Here is a 21,744-nt window from a genome sequence, read left to right on the forward strand (position 1 = left end):
TTGTCAAGCTGAGATAGGCCCTTTTTACACTGGGGTGGGAGGCGCGGTGGCGGTATAGTGCTGCTAAAAATACTGGCGCTACACCGCTGAAATTGTATTAACCCCCGCTAGCGGCCGATAAAGGGTTAATACCACCCGCAATGCGCCTCTGCAGAGGCGCATTGCGGGCGGTATTACCGCGGTTTCCCATTGTTCTAAATGGGAAGGAGCGGTATACATACCGCTCCTCTCACCGCTCCAAAGATGCTGCTGACAGGAGATTTTTTTCTCTCCTGCCAGCACATCGCCTCAGTGTGAAAGCCCTCGGGCTTTCACATTGAGAAGGCTGGGCAGGAGTTTTTCAGGCGGTATAGCAGCGCTATTTTTAGCGCCATACCGCCTGAAAAACTCCTCCGTGCGAAAGGGGCCTTATTGTTTGATTGGAAAAAAAAAGATTGATCTTTAGCCACCCCAATAAAGATATTTTTGTTGCTTAGTTATGTTAATACATTTATTTTTTTATCTGTGTATTTCTGCTTTTATTTTCAAATTCACTAACATTTCGCCTAATTAAAGCGGAGTTCCTCGCCCCCTTACATGCCACACTTTCTGTCCCACTTCCTACTTCCACCTAGGGACCGCCTAGGCGACCCCTCCCTCTAGACGATCTCCTGGGACACCTGACAGGTCCCAGGAGATTGCATGTCCATTCTGGGAGCACAGCGCGACTCGCACATGCGCAGTGCGTGCCCGGCCATGAAGCCGAAAGCTGTCACGACCGGGTGCCCAGAATGTGAATGGAGGTGCTGAGGAGAGGAGAGGGAAGAGGAACGATGCTCCGTGCGGCCGTTTTGCTGGACCGTGGAGCAGGTAATTGTCTGTTTATTAAAAGTCAGCAGCTACACTTTTTGTAGCTGCTGACTTTTAATAAACATAAAAAGGCTGGAATTTCGCTTTAAGGCTGAAGGACACATTTATTTATTATCTGTGTATTCCAAAGCTTTCTAACTGAAATGATTTCCAGTTGACTTACTTATAGAAGATTCTGGGCAGAATTGCAATGTCTGTGACCACTGTGTGCAGATGTCCCAGTGAGGCAGAACAGTGCAGCCACTGGTACACCTTCATGTCAATATTAAATCACTGCCTCCTCAATAGGAAGACACAATGGGCTAGATTCAGCAAGAATTTACGCCGGCGTATCTATAGATACGCCAGCGCAGATTTGAATTTACGCGGCGTATCTTCTTTCTGTATTCAGAAAGCAAGATACGCCGAAATTAGGCTAAGATCCGACTGGCGTAAGTCTCTTACGCCGTCGTATCTTAGGGTGCATATTTACGCTGGCCGCTAGGTGGCGATTCTGTTGTAGAATATGCAAATGACCTAGATATGCCGATTCACAAACGTACGTGCGCCCGGCGGAATTTTTTACGTCGCTTGCATAAAGCTTTTTCCGGCATAACGTTGCTCCTGCTTCTATGAGGCGTACACAATGTTAAGTATGGACGTCGTTCCCGCTTCAAATTTTGAATTGTTTACGTCGTTTGCGTAAGTAGTTCGCGAATAGGGCTGGACGTAATTTACATTCACGTCGAAAGCAATGACGATTTGCGGCGGAATTTCGAGCATGCGCACTGGGATTCTTTTACGAACGGCGCATGCGCCATTCGTAAAAAACGTAATATAAGCGGGGTCAACAATAATTTAAATAAAACACGCCCACATCATCCCCATTTGAATTAGGCGGGCTTACGCCGGCCCACATACGTTACGCCGCCGTAACTTAGGGCGCAAGTTCTTTATGAATGCGGAAATTGCGCCCTAATTTATGGCGGCGTAACGTATCGGAGATACGTTACGCCCGCACTAAATTACGCAGGGCTATCTGAATCTACAAGTGGGTGACTAAAGCGCTAGCCAACAGTGAAAATTAAAAGTGACCAGTGAAAAACAAAATGCTGCTCAAATCTAAAATGTGCTAACAACAAATAAAGGTCTGAATAAAGAATGATGAGCGCAAACTGAAAATCTAAAAGTGAATATAAAGACAGTCCATAGGGGACTGATAACAATCAATAAAGATATGCAGTGAATTCAAAATTAGTGAAATAACCCAAAACTGATAATAAATCCAAAAATAAAAGTCCAAATATATAAATCAAAGTTTGGATAAATCAATCTAGTGTGCCAGTGATAAACAAAACTTCTGCACTTCGGGCATCAATGTGGACAATCTTGATAACTCTTTGCTTAGCCTGGGCTCACAGAGCGCTTACCTCCAGACACTAGGTCATGCGTGTCAACGAAATCCTCCCAAAACTGGAACAGAATCCAAACAGTGGGTAACTCGTGTTGCACGGAATCTTCCCAGTGCTGAGATAGAGTCGAGGGGCGTTCTCTGTTCTCTTACTCCTGATACACCTTGTGGCTATCCTGTGGAGTCGACTTCGCTGCGCCTGGACCTATACTGGTATTGGATACAGAGAACGCCCCTCGACTCTATCTCAGCACTGGGAAGATTCCGTGCAACACGAGTTACCCACTGTTTGGATTCTGTTCCAGTTTTGGGAGGATTTCGTTGACACGCATGACCTAGTGTCTGGAGGTAAGCGCTCTGTGAGCCCAGGCTAAGCAAAGAGTTATCAAGATTGTCCACATTGATGCCCGAAGTGCAGAAGTTTTGTTTATCACTGGCACACTATCTGAATCTAGCCCCATGTCGTTGCAGCTTTTTTATCAGAGGTTGTAGGAAGTTATGAGCTCCTTACGCTATACAGGGGTCCTGGAATACAGTCCCCTTTAATTCATTAGAATGGTACATTGACAACATACTTCTTTATCCATGTTGGGACTGGTACAGGCATCTATCTTCATCCGTAGCTGCTCCAGGTAACAGTTAATTTGCTGGCTCTGAGAATTGCTGGTCACAACCTACAGACAATCAGATCATACTAATGCATGTTTTATCTATATATATCATACATACAGTATACACAGCACAAAGAGAATACATTTGAAACAATTGGCCAGTTTTAACATGTGTTCATGTGCAGAGTGTTAAAGTGGTTGTAAACCCTTACAGACCACTTTTGCCTACAGGTAAGCCTAGATTAAGGCTTACCTGTAGGTGCAACAAATATCTCCTAAACCTACACAGTTTAGGAGATATTTTCAAAAAATACAGGCAACGATGTCTACGGCTCATGCACACTGAGCATTTCTAACAGAGATTGTGCCATGGCTGGCGGCTCCCACGCACATGCTCGGGAGTGACGTCATCGCGGCTCCAGCCAGTCACAGCGCCGGAGCCTCCATACCCAGAAGTCACTCCAGGAGAGATGGCGACGACGGAGGAGGGGAACGAGGACCACTGCGGGGGCTTCGATCTCAGGTAAGTAATTCATAATGAGCTAGTATGCTATGCATACTAGCTCAATATGCCTTTGTCTTGCAGGGTGTATTTCTTTTTTCAGAGGCTTTACTTCCTTTTTAACTTTCAGTGTTAATATGTAGGTACATCTATTTAGCATCTCAAGTTGTCTGCGAGCCATTTAGGATCAGAGCACAGACATATCTAAACTTCTACAGCATAATGCAGCCCAGTGATTAAATGGGCATGGATTTTATATCAGCAATAAATTATACTCTCTGTGCTCTAACCCCCTGTATTTTGTCTGCTTTGGTGGTTTTGGGGACACATCTGGTTACATACATAGATTACTTTTTTTGCCTGCTAGTGTTGTCCGCCCTCTAAAACTTTATATATATATATACATATACAGTAGTACCTTGGATCACGATCATAATCCGTTCCAGAAGCATGCTTGTAATCCAAAGCACTTGTATATCAAAGCAAGTTCCCCCATAAGAATCAATGAAAACTCAGATAATTCGTTCCACAGTGACTGCTGGTGTATGCAGTACTGTATGTGGCCAAAGGTTTGGGGGTGCCGGTGTATGCAGTACTGTATGTGGCCAGAGGTGCGGGGGTGCCGGTGTATGCAGTACCGCATGTGGCCAGAGGTGCGGGGGTGCCGGTGTATGCAGTACCGCATGTGGCCAGAGGTGTGGGTGTGACGGTGTATGCAGTACCGCATGTGGCCAAAGGGGCGGGGGTGCCAGAGACACTCAGAGATGCTCGAAGACACTCAAAGACACTCGGGAACGTCTGAGTGTCTTCGAGCATCACTGGTGCCCCCACACCTCTGGCCAAATGCGGTACTGCACACCCCAGCAACTTGAATCCTGCTTGCCTTGCGAGACAACGCTCGCAAATCGAGTTTTTTTTTTTTTAAATAGCTCGTATTGCGAAACACTCCTAAACCGCGTTATTTGCAATCCGAGGATCCACTGTGCATATATATATATATATTGAGGGAATTTACTAAAACTGGAACACACAGAATAGAACTGTACATAGTAACCAATCAGCTTCTAACTTCAGCTTGTGCAAATAAGCTTTGAAAATGAAAGCCAGAAGATGATTGGTTGCCATGAACAGCTACTCCAGTTTCTGCTCCAGTCTTAGGAAATCCCTCTCATTGTTTGCAGTCAATATAATAACCTCACTTACCAGTGCTTTGATCTTCACCTGCAGATTAGTCAGTAATTTCTGTATATTCTCTAGGAAGATCGTGTCCATTGTTAGACTATGGAATTTGTCTTCATACTTTTTAACAACTTCTGTGGCCTGAATAAAAAGAAGACATTAAAGAATAAGAACACATACTGTATTGACATTCCATTGAGTATTTGCTATGATCCTTTATAAATACAGCAGCCACATATACTGCTGTACTTGCGCATGAAATAATGATAATGTCAATTTAAAAAAAAATTGAGGCAAGCTTGGCACAAAGACACATTCGGAGAAGGGGGACTTGTCTGAACAGTCTTATGCCGCGTACACACCATCACTTTATGTGATGAAAAAAAACGACACTTTCTGTGAAGTAAAAAATGACGTTTTTGAAACTTCAATTTTCAAAGACGAAGTTGCCTACACACCATCGTTTTTCTCACAATGTTCTTGCAAAGTGAGGTTACGTTCACCACGTTTTACCATTGAAGCTTGCTTCATAAGTAGCTTCTGGGCATGCGTGGATGAAAAAACGTCTTAGAAAACGACGTTTTTTGCTACACACGGTCAATTTCTGTGAAGTAAAAAGTGCACTTTTGAAAAACGACACATAAAATTGAAGCATGCTTCAATTTTTTTTGGTCGTTTTTTACAAGACATAAAACGACGTTTTCCCCCACACACAGTCAATTAAAGTGACGTTTTTAAAAACGTCATTTTTTTTCATCACATAAAGTGATGGTGTGTACGCGGCATTACATCTAAGAAGCAGAGGAACTCAAACAAGACAAACAACTTCAAGAAAATGAAAGAATAAAGGATAGCCAAAAATGGGTGCCTATTTTAAAGCAGAATTCCAGGAATTTAGGGCCAGATTCACGTACCCGCGGCGCAGCGTAACGTAACCCGTTTACGTTACACTGCCGCAAGTTTTCCGATTTAGTGCCCGATCCACAAAGCACTTACCTGGAAATTTGCAGCGGTGTATCGTAAACACGTCCGGCACAAGGCGGCCCAATTCAAATGGGGTGGGTACCATTTAAATTAGGCGCGCTCCCGCGCCGGACGTACTGCGCATGCTCCCGTTGCAAATTTCCCGACGTGCTTTGCGCGAAATTACGACGCGCCGATGTTTTGTGAATTGCGACGTGATCAAATGACTTACGCCGGGAAAAAGAAAAAATGTAAAAAAAATTCAAAAGCGACGCGGGAAAGACAGGCATACTTTAACATGGTGGAGTACTTTTCCACCATATTAAAGGTGCCCTATCTTTGCGACGGAAATCTAACACTTGCGACGACGTAACCAAGGGTAAAAATCTTTGTGGATCGCCGTAACTCCTAATTTGCATACCCGACGCTGGTTTACGACGCAAACTCCCCCCAGCGGTGGCCGCGGTACTGCATCCTAAGATCCGACAGTGTAAAACAATTACACCTGTCGGATCTTCTGGCTATCTATGCGTAATTGGTTCTATGAATCAGTCGCATAGATACTCTGAGAGATACGACGGAGTATCTGAGATACGACGGAGTATCTGAGATACTCCGTCGTATCTCTTTTGTGAATCTGGCCCATAGTCACTTTATAAAAAAAAGTTAAGTTAAGTCCAAGGAGGTGCATGACATCTCTTAAACTTATCTTTATCATTTATATCTGAAAGGTTTATGGCTCTGTCAGAGCATACACTGACACTGGGGGCTGTACGAGTGTAGAGAAAGGCGCACAGAGTAGCTATGCCCACCCCTCCTCTCTGCTGCCTATTCAGAGAAACCTTTGTATTTTGCAAATGAGTTCACATAATACAAAGGCTTCTCTGATTGGGCAGGAGGAGGGAAGGGCCCTGCAATAGCAACTGCACCGACTCTAATGTTGAAGATGCTTAGACCTGAAGCATACGCATCAAGCTCCCAAAAACACAGCGATAGACGTTTTCCAGGAGTGCGATAAAACTGTCAGATGTAAATAGAGATAAGCCCAGGAGGTGTCATGCACCTCCATGAACTTAACTCATACTGTGCCTTTACATTTTACAAAGGAGCTCCTGGAATTCAGCTTTAAACTCTTTATGGAAGTACCCAAATAAACGATTGGCTTGCATTTGTTTTAAAGTTAAAGCGGAGCTCCACCCTAAAGTGAAATTTCCGCTCATCAGAAACCCTCCCCCCTTCCGGTGTCACATTTGACACCTTTCAGGGGGGAGGGGGGTGCAAATACCTGTCAAAGACAGGTATTTGCACCCACTTCCGGGAGTCCTCTCTGCGGGGAGTCTGCGGGTAGTGCGTCACTTCCCGCTCTCGCCTGTTGTGTTCTGGGAAACACTCGGCTCCCAGAACACAACGGGGACCAGTGAGGACGGCGCTGCGCGATTTGCGCATTCGCCGTAGGGAATCGGACAGTGAAGCCGGAGCGCTTCACTTCCTGGTTCCCTCACTGAGGATGGCAGTGGGGCAGCAAAGTGACGAGCGATTGCTCGTCTTCTGCTGCAGACGTCGCTGGACTCCGGACAGGTAAGTGTCCTAATATTAAAAGACAGCCGCTGCAGTATTTGTAGCTGCTGGCTTTTAATATTTTTTTTACAGCGGAGCTCCGCTTTAATATTAAAATCATCTAAAAAAACAATTTCACAAAAAAGTAACTAAGGCCCGGATTCTTAAAGCACTTACGCCGACGTATCTACTGATGTGCACGGATGCGCCGTCGTATCTATGCGCCTGATTCTTAAGACAATATACGCCTGAAATTTGGCTTCATCCGACCGACGTAAGTTTCCTACGCCGTCGTATCTTGGGCGCATATTTACGCTGGCCACAAGGGGCTCTTCCATTGATTTACGCGTCGAATATGCAAATGACCTAGATACGCCGATTCACGAAGGTACTTGCGCCCGTCGCTGTAATCTACGCCGTTTACGTAAGGTGTACGTCCGTCGTAAAGTTATTCCACCATATAGGAGGCGCACGCCATGCAAAGGTATGGACGACGGAACAGTCGTCGTATTTTACGTCGTTTACGTAAGTCGTACGTGAATGGGGCTGGGCGTAGGTTACATTCATGTCGTAGCCATTGAGTCGTCGTATCTTAGGGAGTATATTCAACGTGATTCTGAGCATGCGCGCGCATGCGCCGTTCGTTCGGCCCATCATTTGCATGGGGTCAAGCCTCATTTAAATGAATCACGCCCACTTCCTTCCTACTTTGAATTAGGCGGGCTTACGCCGGACAATTTACGCTACGCCAGCGCAACGTTGGGAGCGAGTGCTTTGTGAATACTGTTCTTGCCTCTCAATGTTACGTCGGCGTAGCGCATATGAGATGCGCTACGCCCACACAAATATACGCCGCTCTACATGAATCCGGGCCTATGTGTAAAATTTCACATCACATTGCAGAACCTCAGATAGTTCCACTGTACTTACATTTTTTTAGTTTTGCAGCGGAATGCCGAAGAGAAGCTGCGTACAATGTTTTTTCACATGATTATGGGAAGGAAGCCAGTTGTGTATAGGATTCCCCTTTTTCTGGATCAGATCTTTAAGACCCCTTTCACACCGGAGGCGTAAAATCCATTTCTCTGAGTTCATAGACGGACACAGCCTTCATTGACCTTAGGGTTAACCTTAGGGTTATGCTTCTTCCTACCAGGAGATCTCCTGGTAGGAAGAAGCATAACCCCAAGGTCAATGAAGGCTGTGTCCGTCTATGAACGAAAGAGAAATAGCGATTGTAAAGCGCCTGAAGAATGTCTACCCTGCAGCCCCAGTGTGAAAACCTGAGTGTTCTTACACAACACTGCTCCTCCACCGCCACTGCCCATTAAAATGAATGGGCACCTCTGCCGAAGCGCCTGCAAAGCGATTCGGCAGTGGCGCTTTTCAAGTGCATTTAGCCCTTTCTTTGGCCGCTAGTGGGGGTTAAAAGTGCCCCACTAGCGCTTGAAAAAGCACAGCTAAAATGACGATAAAGTGTCGCTAAAACTAGTTACCACTAACCCAGAGTGGTCCCAATGTGAAAGGGGTCTTACATGCTTAAAGAGTAAGTGTACCTACAGTAAATGGATATTTAACTGTTGAGTGGACAAAATCACGGAGCAGGAAGATCTCCCTGGCAGTGTTTGGATTACCAATCTTTCAACTACTTTCTTTGTATTAAATTGCCAATGTCATGGGGAGGAATTAGGCTGAAAAGCCTTCCCAAAGATGTTGAAGCATTTCCTATCATTTCATCCACGGTAAAGAAGTCCACTCAGCCCCCCTCAGGTTGGTGTCTGACACTAGCACTGCTGTAATATAATCTATATGAAGAGTGAGACACTTATTTAAAGGCTACCCTTGCTTTGTGCACTGGTCCAAGCCATTTGGTGGAGGGGGGATTATGGTGTGGGGTTGTTTTTCAGGGGTTGGGCTTGACCGCTTAATTCCAGTGAAGGGAACACTTAAGGCGTCAGCATACCAAGACATTTTGGATAATTTCATGCTCCCAACTTTGTGAGAACATTTTGTGGATGGCCTCTTCCTGTTTCAACATGACTGTGCACCGGTGCACAAAGCAAAGTCCATAAAGACATGAATGAGCGATTTTGGGGGTGGAGAAACTTGACTGGCCTGCACAGTCCTGACCTCAACCCGATAGAACACCTTTGGGATGAATTAGAGCGGAGACTGCGAGCCAGGCCTTCTCGTTCAACATCAGTGCCTGACCTCACAAATACGCTTTTGGAAGAATGTTCAAACATTCCCATAGACACACTCCTAAACCTTGTGGACAGCCTTCCTAGAAGAGTTGAAGCTGTTATAGCTGCAAAGAGTGGGCCAACTCAATATTGAACCCTACAGACTAAGACTGGGATGCCATTAAGGTTAATGCATGTGTAAAGGCAGGCATCCCAGTGCTTTTGGTAATATATAGCTAGATTCAGAAAGAGTTAAGCCGGCGTATCAGTAGATACGCCGTCGTAACTCTGAATCTAAGCCGTCGTACATTTAAGTGTATTCTCAAATTGAGATACACTTAAATGTAGCTAAGATACGACTGCCTGTGCCATCGTATCTTAGCTGTCTAGCTCCGCCGGCCGCTAGGGGCGTGAACGCTGATTTACGCCTAGAATGCATAAATCAGCGAGATACGCCTATTCACGAACGTACGCTTGCCCGTCGCAGTAAAGATACGCCGTTTACGTAAGGCGTTTTCAGGCGTAAAGTTAGTCCAACAAAAAGCTGGCCTAGCCAATGTTAAGTATGGCCATCGTTCCCGCGTAGAATTTTGAAAATTCTACGTCGTTTGCGTAAGTCGTCCGTGAATGGGGCTGGACGTAATTTACGTTCACGTCAAAACCAATAAGTCCTTGCGGCGTACTTTGGAGCAATGCACACTGGGATATGTCCACGGACGGCGCATGCGCCGTTCGTTAAAAACGTCAATCACGTTGGGTCATGATTTATTTACATAAAACACGCCCACCTCTTCGCAATTTGAATTAGGTGCGCTTGCGCCGGCCCATTTACGCTACGCCGCCGTAACTTAGGAGGCAAGTGCTTTGTGAATACAGCACTTGCCTCTCTGACTTACGGCGGCGTAGCGTAAATACGATACGCCGGCTGAAACATACTCCGCCCTACGTGAATCCAGCTAATAGTGTTTTTTTTTTAATTTCTGTATATATCTCTGGAGGATACATTCTGACAGACAATAACGAGCATTGTGTATAAGAGCAAGCTGACAAGGACCTCATTTTTCACAGCTAAATGTGTAACTACTCCAGATCTACCTGTTCTAAGCACAACGACTCCAGCCCCTCCAGGTCCACCATGATGGAGCCCTCAAATGAAGCGATGGTGGCTGATGCTAGATGCAGCCTCTTACGAAGAGTTTCGATCTCATCAGGAGAAAAATTCCCACCCTCTGAAAATAATCTGTACAAAAGCATTGGTTATCAGATAAATAAAACACCTCATTTTTATTTTCAGCACATGAGTTTTACTACTTAATTTATATTAGAAGAACTCCAATCTAATGGAAAAGCAGGATACAGTTTTGAAATCAGGCAGAGCTAAACCATTTACCAATTCTATCTCCTTTCCTGGCAGTGTGAGAAGATAATAGTTAGACCAGAACCGATCAACCTTACCAACTGTATGTCTGAAGAAGAACCCTTTTTGGATTTGACCTTTTTAGTAATAATATGGTGAAGAGAAGTAGAAGCTGCCAATGCATTTTGTTTTAATTTTTTGCACATTTGTGAATTTTTTTTAAAGCGCTTTTCGCAGCAAAAAAAAAAAAAAAAAAAACATTTAGTGCATCTCTGAAGACATTGCAAGTACAGAAAAACACATGTTGATGAGCCAGGAAAATAATGTGCTCCTATCTTCTTCTGCATTAGCAACACACATGTATTTTCACCTTTGAAATCCTTAGCAGGTGGTGTCAGCCCTACCCATTTCTTTTTTGATAGATTACAAAGGACACAGACCTCTCCTGATCTCCTCCCCCTGCTTCGTATCCATATCCCCTCCTCTTGTACAGGCAGAGGGCACAGGAAGTTATCAGCTCGCAGGATTAATGTCAAAATTAACAGGTTTGCACTTATAGAATAGATATAATAAAACACTTTCAATGGTATATTTAGCAGATCAAAATGGAGCAAATCAAAGCAGTTCATTTTTAGGGTTTACATACACATTAAAGTGGTTTTAAAGCCTTAAATTGGTTATAAAGCTTTTTTTTATATATAAAAATACCAAACATGCCTATACTTACCAGCTCTGTGCAATGGTTTTGTCAAAATCGGCCCTGATCCTCCTTCTGGGGTCCCCCTGCGGCACTCCAGGCCCCTCCTGCTATTAATCTGTCTAATAAGGAAAGAGACATGCACATTGCTGGATAGGATTGGGCTAAGGTAAGAAAAAGGGGGGGTGTCTCGTGGGCAGCTTCAGCACAAATGGTTTTTCACCTAAAGGCGTAGAATGCATTCAGGTGAAAAATCTTTAGACTTTAAATCCACTTTAAGGTTTTTCACCTTAATGCATTCTATGCATTAAGGTGAAAAATCTTCTGTGCTGCAGCCCCCCCATTTTACTTACCTGACCCCATGCAATCCAGGGGTGTGCATTAAAGCAGTGGCTCTCAATGCTGTCCCGCTCCTCACTGGGCCATTGGCTCACACAGCTGTCAAATGCTGTGACACGGGAGCGGGGGGCGGGCCGAGTCTTGCTGTCTGTGTCAATAGACGCAGCAGCCAGGCTCGGGAGCAAGCCTGTACAGGTCCACCCATAGAGAGTGCTCTGGAGCTCTAGTGAGGGACCCCAGAAGAGGAAGATCAGGGCTGCTTTGTGCAAAAACATTGCACAGAGCAAGTAGGTATGAAATGTTTGTTATTTAAAAAATAAATAAAAATGAAGGTTTAATACCACTTTAAGGCATGGAACCTCATAAAAAATACAGGCCTGATGTAGTACTGTACTATTACTAAGAACAGGGAGAAGTTCCCCATGACTGGTGACTGCTAATATTGTACCTATCCACAAGAAGGGCAGCAAAGAAGCTGGCAATTACAGTCCAGTAAGTTTAACATCAATTGTAGTCAAGGTAATGGAATCAGAAAAATTTATGAAAAGAAGGATCACTGATCACGTAAAAATACATAGCTTGCTGGACCCAAAGCAGCATGGCTTTACTGAGGGCAGATCATGCCAGAATAATCTGATTGAATTTTTTGACTATATTACCAGTATTTTGGACCAGGGTGGTGCTGTGGACATAATGTAGCCTATCTTGATTGCAGCAAGGCATTTGATACAGTTAAACATAATGATTGAACATAAAAGTTGTATAAGCTAGGACTTAACCCTTGGGTGGTTCAGTGGATGTGAAGTTGGCTAAAGAATAGATCCCAGAGTATAGTTGTAAATGGGGTTCACTCAGAATAGAGACCAGTCACTACAGTAGTGGTGTACCACAAGGCTCTACACTGGGTCCTTTTCTATTTAACATGTATATAAGTGATGTAACTAAAGGCTTGTTGGGCAAGGCATGTCTTTTAGCTTCATGACACAAAGGTGTTTAATAGGGTTGATATACCTGGAGGTGTCTGTAACAACATGGAACATGATTTGGCAATGCTGGAAGATTGGTCAAAGCAGTGGAGACTGCAGTTCAATATTTCTAAATGTAAAAAAATGCACCTAGGGAAAAAGAATCCCCTTAGAGAGTACAACATTGGGGGTACAGTGTTAGCCAGCACTATAGAAGAAAAAGATTTAGCGGTGCTTATTTCAGATGATTGCAAAATGAGCAAACAGTATTACCAGGCAGTGAGAAACGAGAATAGAACTCTAGGATGCATCACCAGACGAGGTCACCAGTAGGAGGAAGAAATTCCTTATTACCCCTATATAGATCTTTAGTGAGTCCTCATTTGGAATACTGTGTCCAGTTCTGGAGCCCTCACTCCACAACAAGTTCAGAGACTGGTAACAAAATTAGTGAAATTCGAGACCGAGAGCGACCTCAGGAACTTAAAGCAGAGGTTCACCCTCAAATTTAACTTCATACGAATCATGTCTGCAGCCTTAATACACACCTCTATCGTTGTCCTTTTTTCTCCGATCTGAACAATTACCTGTCTTTAGCCTCACTTCCGGGTCTTCTTCCCTGCGGGGAGTGGGCGTGTCGCTCCTTTTCCCCGACGAGGCGTAATTGGATGCTGTGCGCAAGGTCAAATGGGAGTGACGTTACAACACTCACAGGAGACCAGCTTGAGTGTCACGTGACGCGGGAACCAGGTCACATGACGCGCAAAGCGCGTCATGTGACTAGGAATCCAGGAAGTGTTTGCTTGTGGGATTCAAATTGCCCACAAGCAAAATGGAAAAGGCCAGGACTCTTTTTTAAAAGGTATCCTTTTCGGCGAAAAAGGAGCGGACGGAGGAGCGGCTAGCAGGTGAGTAGTACCTAGCTAGCTCTGTTACCAGGCTTTGGACATTTAAAAAAAAAAAGCAAAACCTGCGGAACCTCCGCTCTAATATGTACAGTCTGGAGGAAATAAGGGAAATCAGAGACATGATAGAACCCTTTAAATACATCAAGGGGGTGAACAAGGTTCAGGAAGGTGGCCTTTTTAATATGAAGCCAAAATCAAGAACATGACCTCAAACTAACTGGAGGAAAGTTCAAAACTAATCTTATGCCTCCTACACACAACCAGTTTTCCCGTCTGGAAAACTGCCATGAGAGCTTTTGGCCGGGAAAACTGGCCATGTGTATCCTCCATTGCAGTTTTCCCGACAGGAAAACCACTGGGAATCCCGGCAGGAAAATTAAGAACATGTTCTCTTTTTTACTGCCGGGATTCTCGGCGGTCTTTTTTCCGGCAGTTTTCCTATGGAATAGGAAAACACTGCGGTGGAGCATGCACACGGCTGGGTCTCCCGACCAAAGCTGGCATGGCAGTTGTCCTGCTAGGAAAACCGGCCATGTGTAGGGGGAAAAAGCTGTCAAGCAGGTTCTCCCCTTGGTTTTCCCGGTTGACCGGGAAAACTGATCGTGTGTACAAGGCATGAGAAAGTATTATTTTACCAAAAGGGTGGTTGATGATTGGAATAAACTACCAGTAGAGGAAGCGAGACAGTCAACAGTAAATGGCTTCAAACATGCTTGGGATAAACATAAATCTATAGTCAGATGAGGTTAATGAAAAAAAAAAAAAAACAAACAAAAAAACACCCCAAAAAATGGGCAGACTCAGTCTTTTTCTGCCGTCACTTTTCTATGTTTCTATTCACTTCCATTCAGCCACCAGATTCAGACCTGCCCCGATTATCTGATTGATGGTTTTCAGTAAGAACTCACTGATACACCTTGTGCTTACCTAAAAGATTTGATGAAATCAGAATTGGTGTCACAGAGCTTTCCCAGCATCTCCTCCACATGTTGGCGGTAGTTCCTCATGGCAGTCTGGACCCCACTGTTATGGCTATCCAGAATGGATGATAAGGAATTACACAGGGCTACCAGTCTGAAATGTAGAATTAAAATAATGAACTGAACATGAGATACTTAGCACGTAAAATTTCCCAAAAACGAGAAATTGCATAAACTTTTATAAAATTGACAGATATGAAAAATATATGGCCTCAAAAAATTTTTTAGAATTTAAAGTATTTTCTGATTTTCAAAAAGAAAAGGTAGGAGCGTATACAAAACATAGCCAATTGGGCATACCCTGGCTCAGCATCCAAGTCAAGGAGGTTAAGGCATAAAAAGAAAAGAAAAAAAAGGAGAACAATCACAATGTCATGTACCTACAGATTATTACAAAAACTTCAGCAATTAAACCAGTAAATAGTTGTACTGCATATAAACAAAACCAAAATAGGAAACAGAAAAGGGAAAACAGTACCACAAGGAGCATTACTGAACACTTGGCGAGATATATGAAGTAAATGTACATCGGTAAAATATATCAACAATATATAAAAGGGGAACCAAGTGAGGTCTAGGAACCCAATGAGGGTGGGCCAGCTAACACAGGGGCGCACTTCTAGGATGAGTAATCCATTTGTCCCAGGACTCGTAAAAGTTATTCGTAGACAGATTGGCTTTAGCAAACGAGAATTCCATCAGGAAATGGGAGTTGAGTAGACATATGGCATCCTTTAAAAGGGGAGGTTGAGTCGATTTCCATTTTCTAGCAATCGCCAATCTGGCTGCTATTAAAATGTGCGTCACCAGTGTTTGCAAATGTCTAGGCCAGGAGGGGATTGATAGACCCAAAAGAAGATCCAAAGGGGACATTGGAATAGATATGCAGCACAATGAAAAAAATAGTTTCTCTACTTTGACCCAACATTTTTTGAGGAGCGGACAGTCCCACCAGATATGGGATAGGGAACCAACGTTGCCACAGTCTCTCCAGCATTTAGATGAAGTGGACGGGTAAATTTTCGCTAGTCTATCAGGGGTAAAGTACCATTTATGAAAACATTTCTGAAGAGATTCCCAGTGAGTTACGCAGTGAGATAGACGTAGTGGAGTCAATAGGGCCTTCACCCAGACATCAGGTGGGGGTGATTGAGATACATAGGAGGACCAATACTAAATAGAAGGGGAAAGTAGATCCAGATTTGGCTTGGTGATCAACTTATAAAGGAGGGAAATACCTCTAACTTTAGGATCTTTGGAATTGAAAGCTTTGAGTAGGGCTTGAGAGAAAGAATCTGTAGATGAACGAGGAATTTTAGAGAGAAGAGACCTTATCCGAAGGTAAACAAAGAACGATTTGGAGGACAAACCATATTTCTGTTGTAAATAGGAGAAGGGGTGGATACCCAAAGGTGAAAACAGGACACCTATATTGGCAATGCCTACTTTAATCCAGTTCACGATGGGAAGGTCCGGAGCCAACAGAGCAATTGCTTCAATGGGCAGCAATGAAAGTGTGTCCGATGATAGACCTGAGTTAATTTGCGAAACAGCTGACCAGACTCTTAGAGAGGCAGTGATAGTGTCCAGAAAGTTATGCTGTGGTTTGAGAGTAAGCCAAGTAGCAGCGAGGACATGTTTAGGATTTGCACGGAGTGCAGTAGCTTCTATTTGCCGCCATGTTGTGGGATGTTGGTCCGACCACCAAGTTTTCAGCTGATCTAAGATCGTTGCACGATAATATGCTAGAATGTCTGGGGCACCCAATTCTCCATGTTGGGCCAGGGTCAGGAGTACAGCTTTTCTTTACTCTGGGTCTTTTTTGTTGCCAAATAAAGGAGTTAACAATTCCTTGAAGTTTTATATGGCCTCAAATTTAACACAAAAAGACAAACATTTTTAAAGGGAAAACACAAAGGAAAGTTTGGCAGAGAATTAGGGACCACGTAACTGACATTAGGGGGGCCAATTTGCAAAGTCCCATTGGATGACATTTTTGAAACACGACCACCCTGTTCTGTTGTTCTTTATTTCTCCTGCCATGCACACATGCTCTAGATTCTGTCTGCTCTACTTTTAAAAAATGCCCCCCATGATGTCCCATATGGGTGGACTTAGGCCGCGTACACACGATCAGTCCATCCGATGAGAACGGTCCGAAGGTTAACCGATGAAGCTGACTGATGGTCTGATGTGCCTACACACCATAGGTTAAATAACCAATCGTGTCAGAACGCGGTGACGTAAAACACAATGACGTGCTGAAAAAAATTAAGTTCAATGCTTCCAAGCATGCGTCGACTTGATTCTGAGCATGCGTGGGTTTTTAACCGATGCTTTTGCATACTAACGATCGGTTTTGACCTGTCGGTTAGGCATCCATCGGTTAAATTTTAAAGCAAGTTCTCATTTTTTTGACCGAAGGTTAGCTGACCGATGGGGCCTGCACACAATCGTTTTGAAAACGGTCCTTCAGTCCGTTTTCATCGGTTTTGACCGATCGTGTGTACGCGGCCTAACTGTACTTCCAATAGTCTGTACACATCTTTGGGATCAATTAATAAACATGAAAAGAGAAATTATTGATATTATATATGTTGTAGTAAATGGTCATATACTCACTTATCAGACTTATTGGCATTCAGGAATGTGCTTTTCATGGATATGATTTTACTGCGGAAATTTTCAGTCTCACTTTTCATTTTCTCAATCAGTAAAGTGCTCTCTTCCTTTAAATCATTAAGTGCTTGATTCACCCCTTCGCAGTGCCGATCCACACGTTCTGAGTGTAGGAGCAATTCAGCTACAAGGGAATCAGAATCTTGTTTCAGAGGCATGCGTAAAATTAAAATGATGTAGCAAACAGGACTGGCTGTTGATTGATAATATTCCACCTATTACCAATACACAACGTTCTGATATATCCTTAAACTGACCATAGACATATAAATGCAGATTTACATGTTCTCTGAGGAGTTTCCAATGAGCTGTTTGTCACTAAAGATATATGTGTATGTTTATAACCATATTTATTGTAAGTCACAAAAAATAGGAAGGAAGTGGGGCTTTGCAAGACCTAAAAAATGTCACCACCCTACGTATTCTATGGTACAGAATAGGTGGTGGGATTATTAAGGAAAGTGCATTATTTTACATATCTTATGACAGTTTAATAATGCTTAATTGTGTTTCATATGTCTACTTAGATGTTTGACACAGGTGTCAAAGGACTGTACCTGCCCTAACGTTGTGGATGTCCATTTCTATGCGTAGCCCCCTGGGCTCATGAAGGTGACAGAGCAAATCCAGTTCAGACTTCAGCTCTTCCTCTTTGGCCAGAACAATACTATAAGAATTGGACACCATTTCATCAAACCAACCCTCCAGGTGTTCATAGAAGCCAAGCCGAATACTGAAAATGAGGAAAGTTGAAGCAAGATTATCATAATGTAACAACAGTAAACAGACCAATCAGAACAAGAGAGCATCTGCATCGGAAACAGCAACCAATCAGGTAGATAACAAATGGCTCTCTAGCAAAAAAACATAGAATCTAACATAAATGGGCATTTATAAGAAATTACCACTATAGGCTGTTATAAGAAAGCTGTCTTACCTCTCATGGACAGGCTATATGCCTCGTACACACGTATGGACTTTTTACCACCGGGAAACCCGAGGGGAAAGCCGAGAACCGGCTCGGCAGTTTTTTCCCCCCCTACACACAGCCGGTTTTCCTGGCAGGAAAACTGCCATGAGAGCTTTGGCCGGGAAACCCGGCCGTGTGTATGCTCCAGAGCTTTGGCCGGGAATCGCAGCAGGAAAAAAGAGAACATGTTCTCATTTTTCACGCCGGGATTCCCGGCGGTTTTCCTGTCGGGAAAACTGCCATGGAGCATAAACATGCCCAGTTTTCCCGGCCAAAAACTGGTCGTGTGTACGAGGCATGAGTGTTGTTATTCGCTTGTATTTTCTCCATAGAAATGTCAGCTCAGTGTTAGGCTGTAAGGCCCCCACAGATGTTGACCTGTATCCTATCTGAGCTCAGGGCTAACACGACTGCTAGAGAATAGCAAAACTATCAGATAACAAACCTGTTTGTTTGTTATATGAAGGTTATATAAAGGTTTATTTAGTGTTTGTGATCAACATTGAGCTCAGGTAGGTGAAAAGACAGCCTACACACTTATATTCTGACAGCAAAAGTATAAAAGGAAATAATCATTAACAACGTAGGTGAACTTTACCCATAGGGGGAAAAAAGGAAATCACGTATTTCAATGTATTGGAATGGGTAGAGAGTTATCCTGTGCTCTTTCTTTGGAAAAACCAAACTGCTCCTTAACCACTTCCATACCGTGCCTATTCTTGCACTCCTCTCCTACATGTAGAAATCATAATTTTTTTGCTAGAAAATTACTCAGAACCCCGAAACATTATACATGTATGTTTTTTTTAGCAGACACCCTAGGAAATAAAATAGCGGTCATTGCAACTTTTTTTTCGCATGGTATTTGTGCAACAATTTTTCAAACGTGTTTTAAAAAGTTTCATGAATTAAAAAATAACAAAACAGTTACGTTTTTTTGTATAATGTGAAAGATGATGTTGGTGTTATGCGGAGTAAATAGATACCCAACATGTCACACTTTAAAATTGCGCACACTCATGGAATGGCGCCAAACTTCTGTACTTAAACATCTCCATAGACGACCCTTTCATTTTTTCTAGTGCTTGTGAATTGTTGCTCGTGCTCTAACGCACGCAGCGATACCTCACATGTGTGGTTTGAATGGCGTTTACATATGTGGGCGGGACTTACGTGTGCGTTCACTTCTGAGTGCGAGCTATTGGGCACAGGGGCGTTTTAAAAAAATAAAAAATATTTAATTTTACTTTTTTTTTTACACTTTCTTTTACTTTATTTTCTTGATCACTTTTATTCCTACTACAAGCCATGTAAACATCCCTTGTAATAGGAATGGTTCATGACAGGTCCTCCTTATGGAGAGATGTGGGGTCAATAAGACCCTACATCTCTTCTTCAGGGTGGAAAGCAGGTGATCGAAAAAAAATCACGATCTCATGCTTACCAGCCGAAATTGTGGCTTTGCTTACAACCACGGCCCGGACGTGACGTCATAACGTCACGCCCGGGCCTCCGACAGTCATAGAGATGACTGGAAATCTCTATGGTCGTCATCCGGCGGTGGCCGATTATTTCTCCGGGTCCCTGATGGCATGGGAGAGCCCAGAGAAGCACCGGATGGTGGCAGGAGGGGGGTATCCCATCCTATTGCCTGTAAGAACGATAAATCAGCGGAACTGCCGCTATGATCATTCTTATGGTGCACAGAATCACTGGCTGAAAACGAGGATATCTGAATGATGCCTGTAGCTGCATGTATCATTCAGATATTCCCACTGAAAGAGAAAGACGTCATATGACGTACTGCGGGCGGGAAGTGGTTAAGATACATTTTGAATGTTTTTTTGTATAAATAGCAGAAAAAAAGATATAAAATAATTTGCAATGAGATGTATAAAAGCCATTATATTTTTCCTATAGGGAAACAAAGGACAAAACTGTTCTGGAAAGCTATTGAAGTCAATGGGGCTCTAATTTCAGAGCTGAGCAGCTTTCTTTCTTAGGCCTCGTACACACGACCGAGTTTCTCGGCAAAAACCAGCAAGAAACTTGCTGGGAGATATTTTTTTGCCGAGGAAACCGGTCGTGTGTACATTTTCGTCGAGGAAACTGTCGAGAAACTCAACGAGCCAAAAAGAGAGTAAGTTCTCTATTTCCTCGACTGGAGGGGAATGGAGAAACTTGCCTTGTCGAGTTCCTCGACAGCCTAACAAGGAACTCGACGAGGAAAACGATGTGTTTCGCCCGTCGAGTTCCTCGGTCGTGTGTACGAGGCTTAAGCCAATTTCGGCCACCTTTATTGATCTATGGGGTTCATGAGATGGGGTCTATGAGACTCACTTGTTCTTCAGTTCAGTAATCAGCTTCTCAGGCACCAGCATCAGGTTTATATTGATAGGGCTTTCCTCTTCTATGACAGCCTCGGTGAAGAACACATTCTCTATCACTGGTTGGTCTATCACAGTAGATGTGCCATTTTGCTTTTTGCTGGGTGACAGCACAGTGTATGAGTTTCCTCTGGATGTTACAAAGCTCTCAACTACCTTTGGGACTTCCATGTGCTCTCTTGCTGGTGACAGCTGGAATAAAGGGAATATGGTTAGTTGTCTTTTGTAGCTAGTGCCATATCAAAATGTATAAGCATATGGCAGGTGGCCTTCTGAGCTGGTACCCCATTTCTGCAGGGGGTAGGAAATTGCAATTTTATTTCCAGCATCCAGAAACCATTATGTAATCCAGAACACAGAGGTAAATTTTTCAAATTTACACACCTCGAACTGAGTGTTGCTGGGAGTTTCCAAAATTTCATGATGGCCAGAACTTTGTGTTGTTACACTGTCTTCATTTTCTGCTGACACCTGAGCAGATACTTCTCCTTCATCAGCCACTTTGATTAATACTTCAGGTGGTTGAGGTGTCTTCACTCCAGTTCTCTCCATAGGGTGATCCCATGTAACGCCAGACTTGTCATCAATATCCTGTGATGCATAGTCTGGTTTTGCTATAGGCTCTTCCTCCACGTCAGCCCTGCCAGGTTCCTGGGACATGGTTTCGCAGCTCTTACTATCTGATTCTTTAATTATCAGAGGAGCCTTGTGTAAAAGAAGAAACAAGCTACATTATACAGAGCAAAGAATCTACAAGTCATAACAGTTCTTGCAACTGACTGCACAAAATTCTGAGCCAGCGGTACCATGCCGTCTGCATAAGGCACTTGATGGAAGAGGCATTTAAAGCGGAGGTCCGCCAAATTTTTTTTTTAAAGTCAGCAGCTAAAAATACTGTAGCTGCTGACATTTAAAATAAGGACACTTATCTGTCCAGGGTGCCCACTGTGTCGGCACCCGAGGTCAACCCGTCCCTCGGTCCTCGTCTGCTGCCTCCGCCATCTTCGGTAAGGGAATCAGGAAATGAAGCCTTGAGGCTTCACTTCCTGGTTCCCTACTGCCCATGCAGGTAGGAAGTGGCGTAACTCCTGCAGGGGTCTATGCCCAGAAGTGGGTGCACATATCTGTATTATACAGGTATCTGCACCTCCTCCCCCCTGAAAGATGCCAAATGTGACACCGGAGGGGGGAGGTTCCGAAAAGTGGAAGTTCCATGTTTGTGTGGACC

The 21,744-nt window shown here is 43.7% G+C and overlaps 1 protein-coding gene across 1 annotated transcript in view; it reads right to left on the bottom strand.

Moving 5' to 3' along the window:
- Window positions 1–21,744, bottom strand: part of CCDC180 (coiled-coil domain containing 180) — a 111,388-nt gene that overhangs the window by 46,533 nt on the left and 43,111 nt on the right. The window contains exons 17-24 of the mRNA XM_040324450.1: window positions 20,901–21,221; window positions 20,470–20,708; window positions 17,717–17,892; window positions 17,103–17,283; window positions 14,428–14,574; window positions 10,330–10,474; window positions 4,556–4,672; window positions 2,815–2,913 (exon numbers count right to left, since the gene is read on the bottom strand). Of these exons, the coding sequence (XP_040180384.1) occupies window positions 2,815–2,913; window positions 4,556–4,672; window positions 10,330–10,474; window positions 14,428–14,574; window positions 17,103–17,283; window positions 17,717–17,892; window positions 20,470–20,708; window positions 20,901–21,221 (1,425 nt within the window). The remainder of the gene's footprint in view (window positions 1–2,814; window positions 2,914–4,555; window positions 4,673–10,329; window positions 10,475–14,427; window positions 14,575–17,102; window positions 17,284–17,716; window positions 17,893–20,469; window positions 20,709–20,900; window positions 21,222–21,744) is intronic.

The sequence above is a fragment of the Rana temporaria genome, chromosome 9, assembly GCF_905171775.1.
Source record: "Rana temporaria chromosome 9, aRanTem1.1, whole genome shotgun sequence".
NCBI lineage: Eukaryota > Metazoa > Chordata > Amphibia > Anura > Ranidae > Rana > Rana temporaria.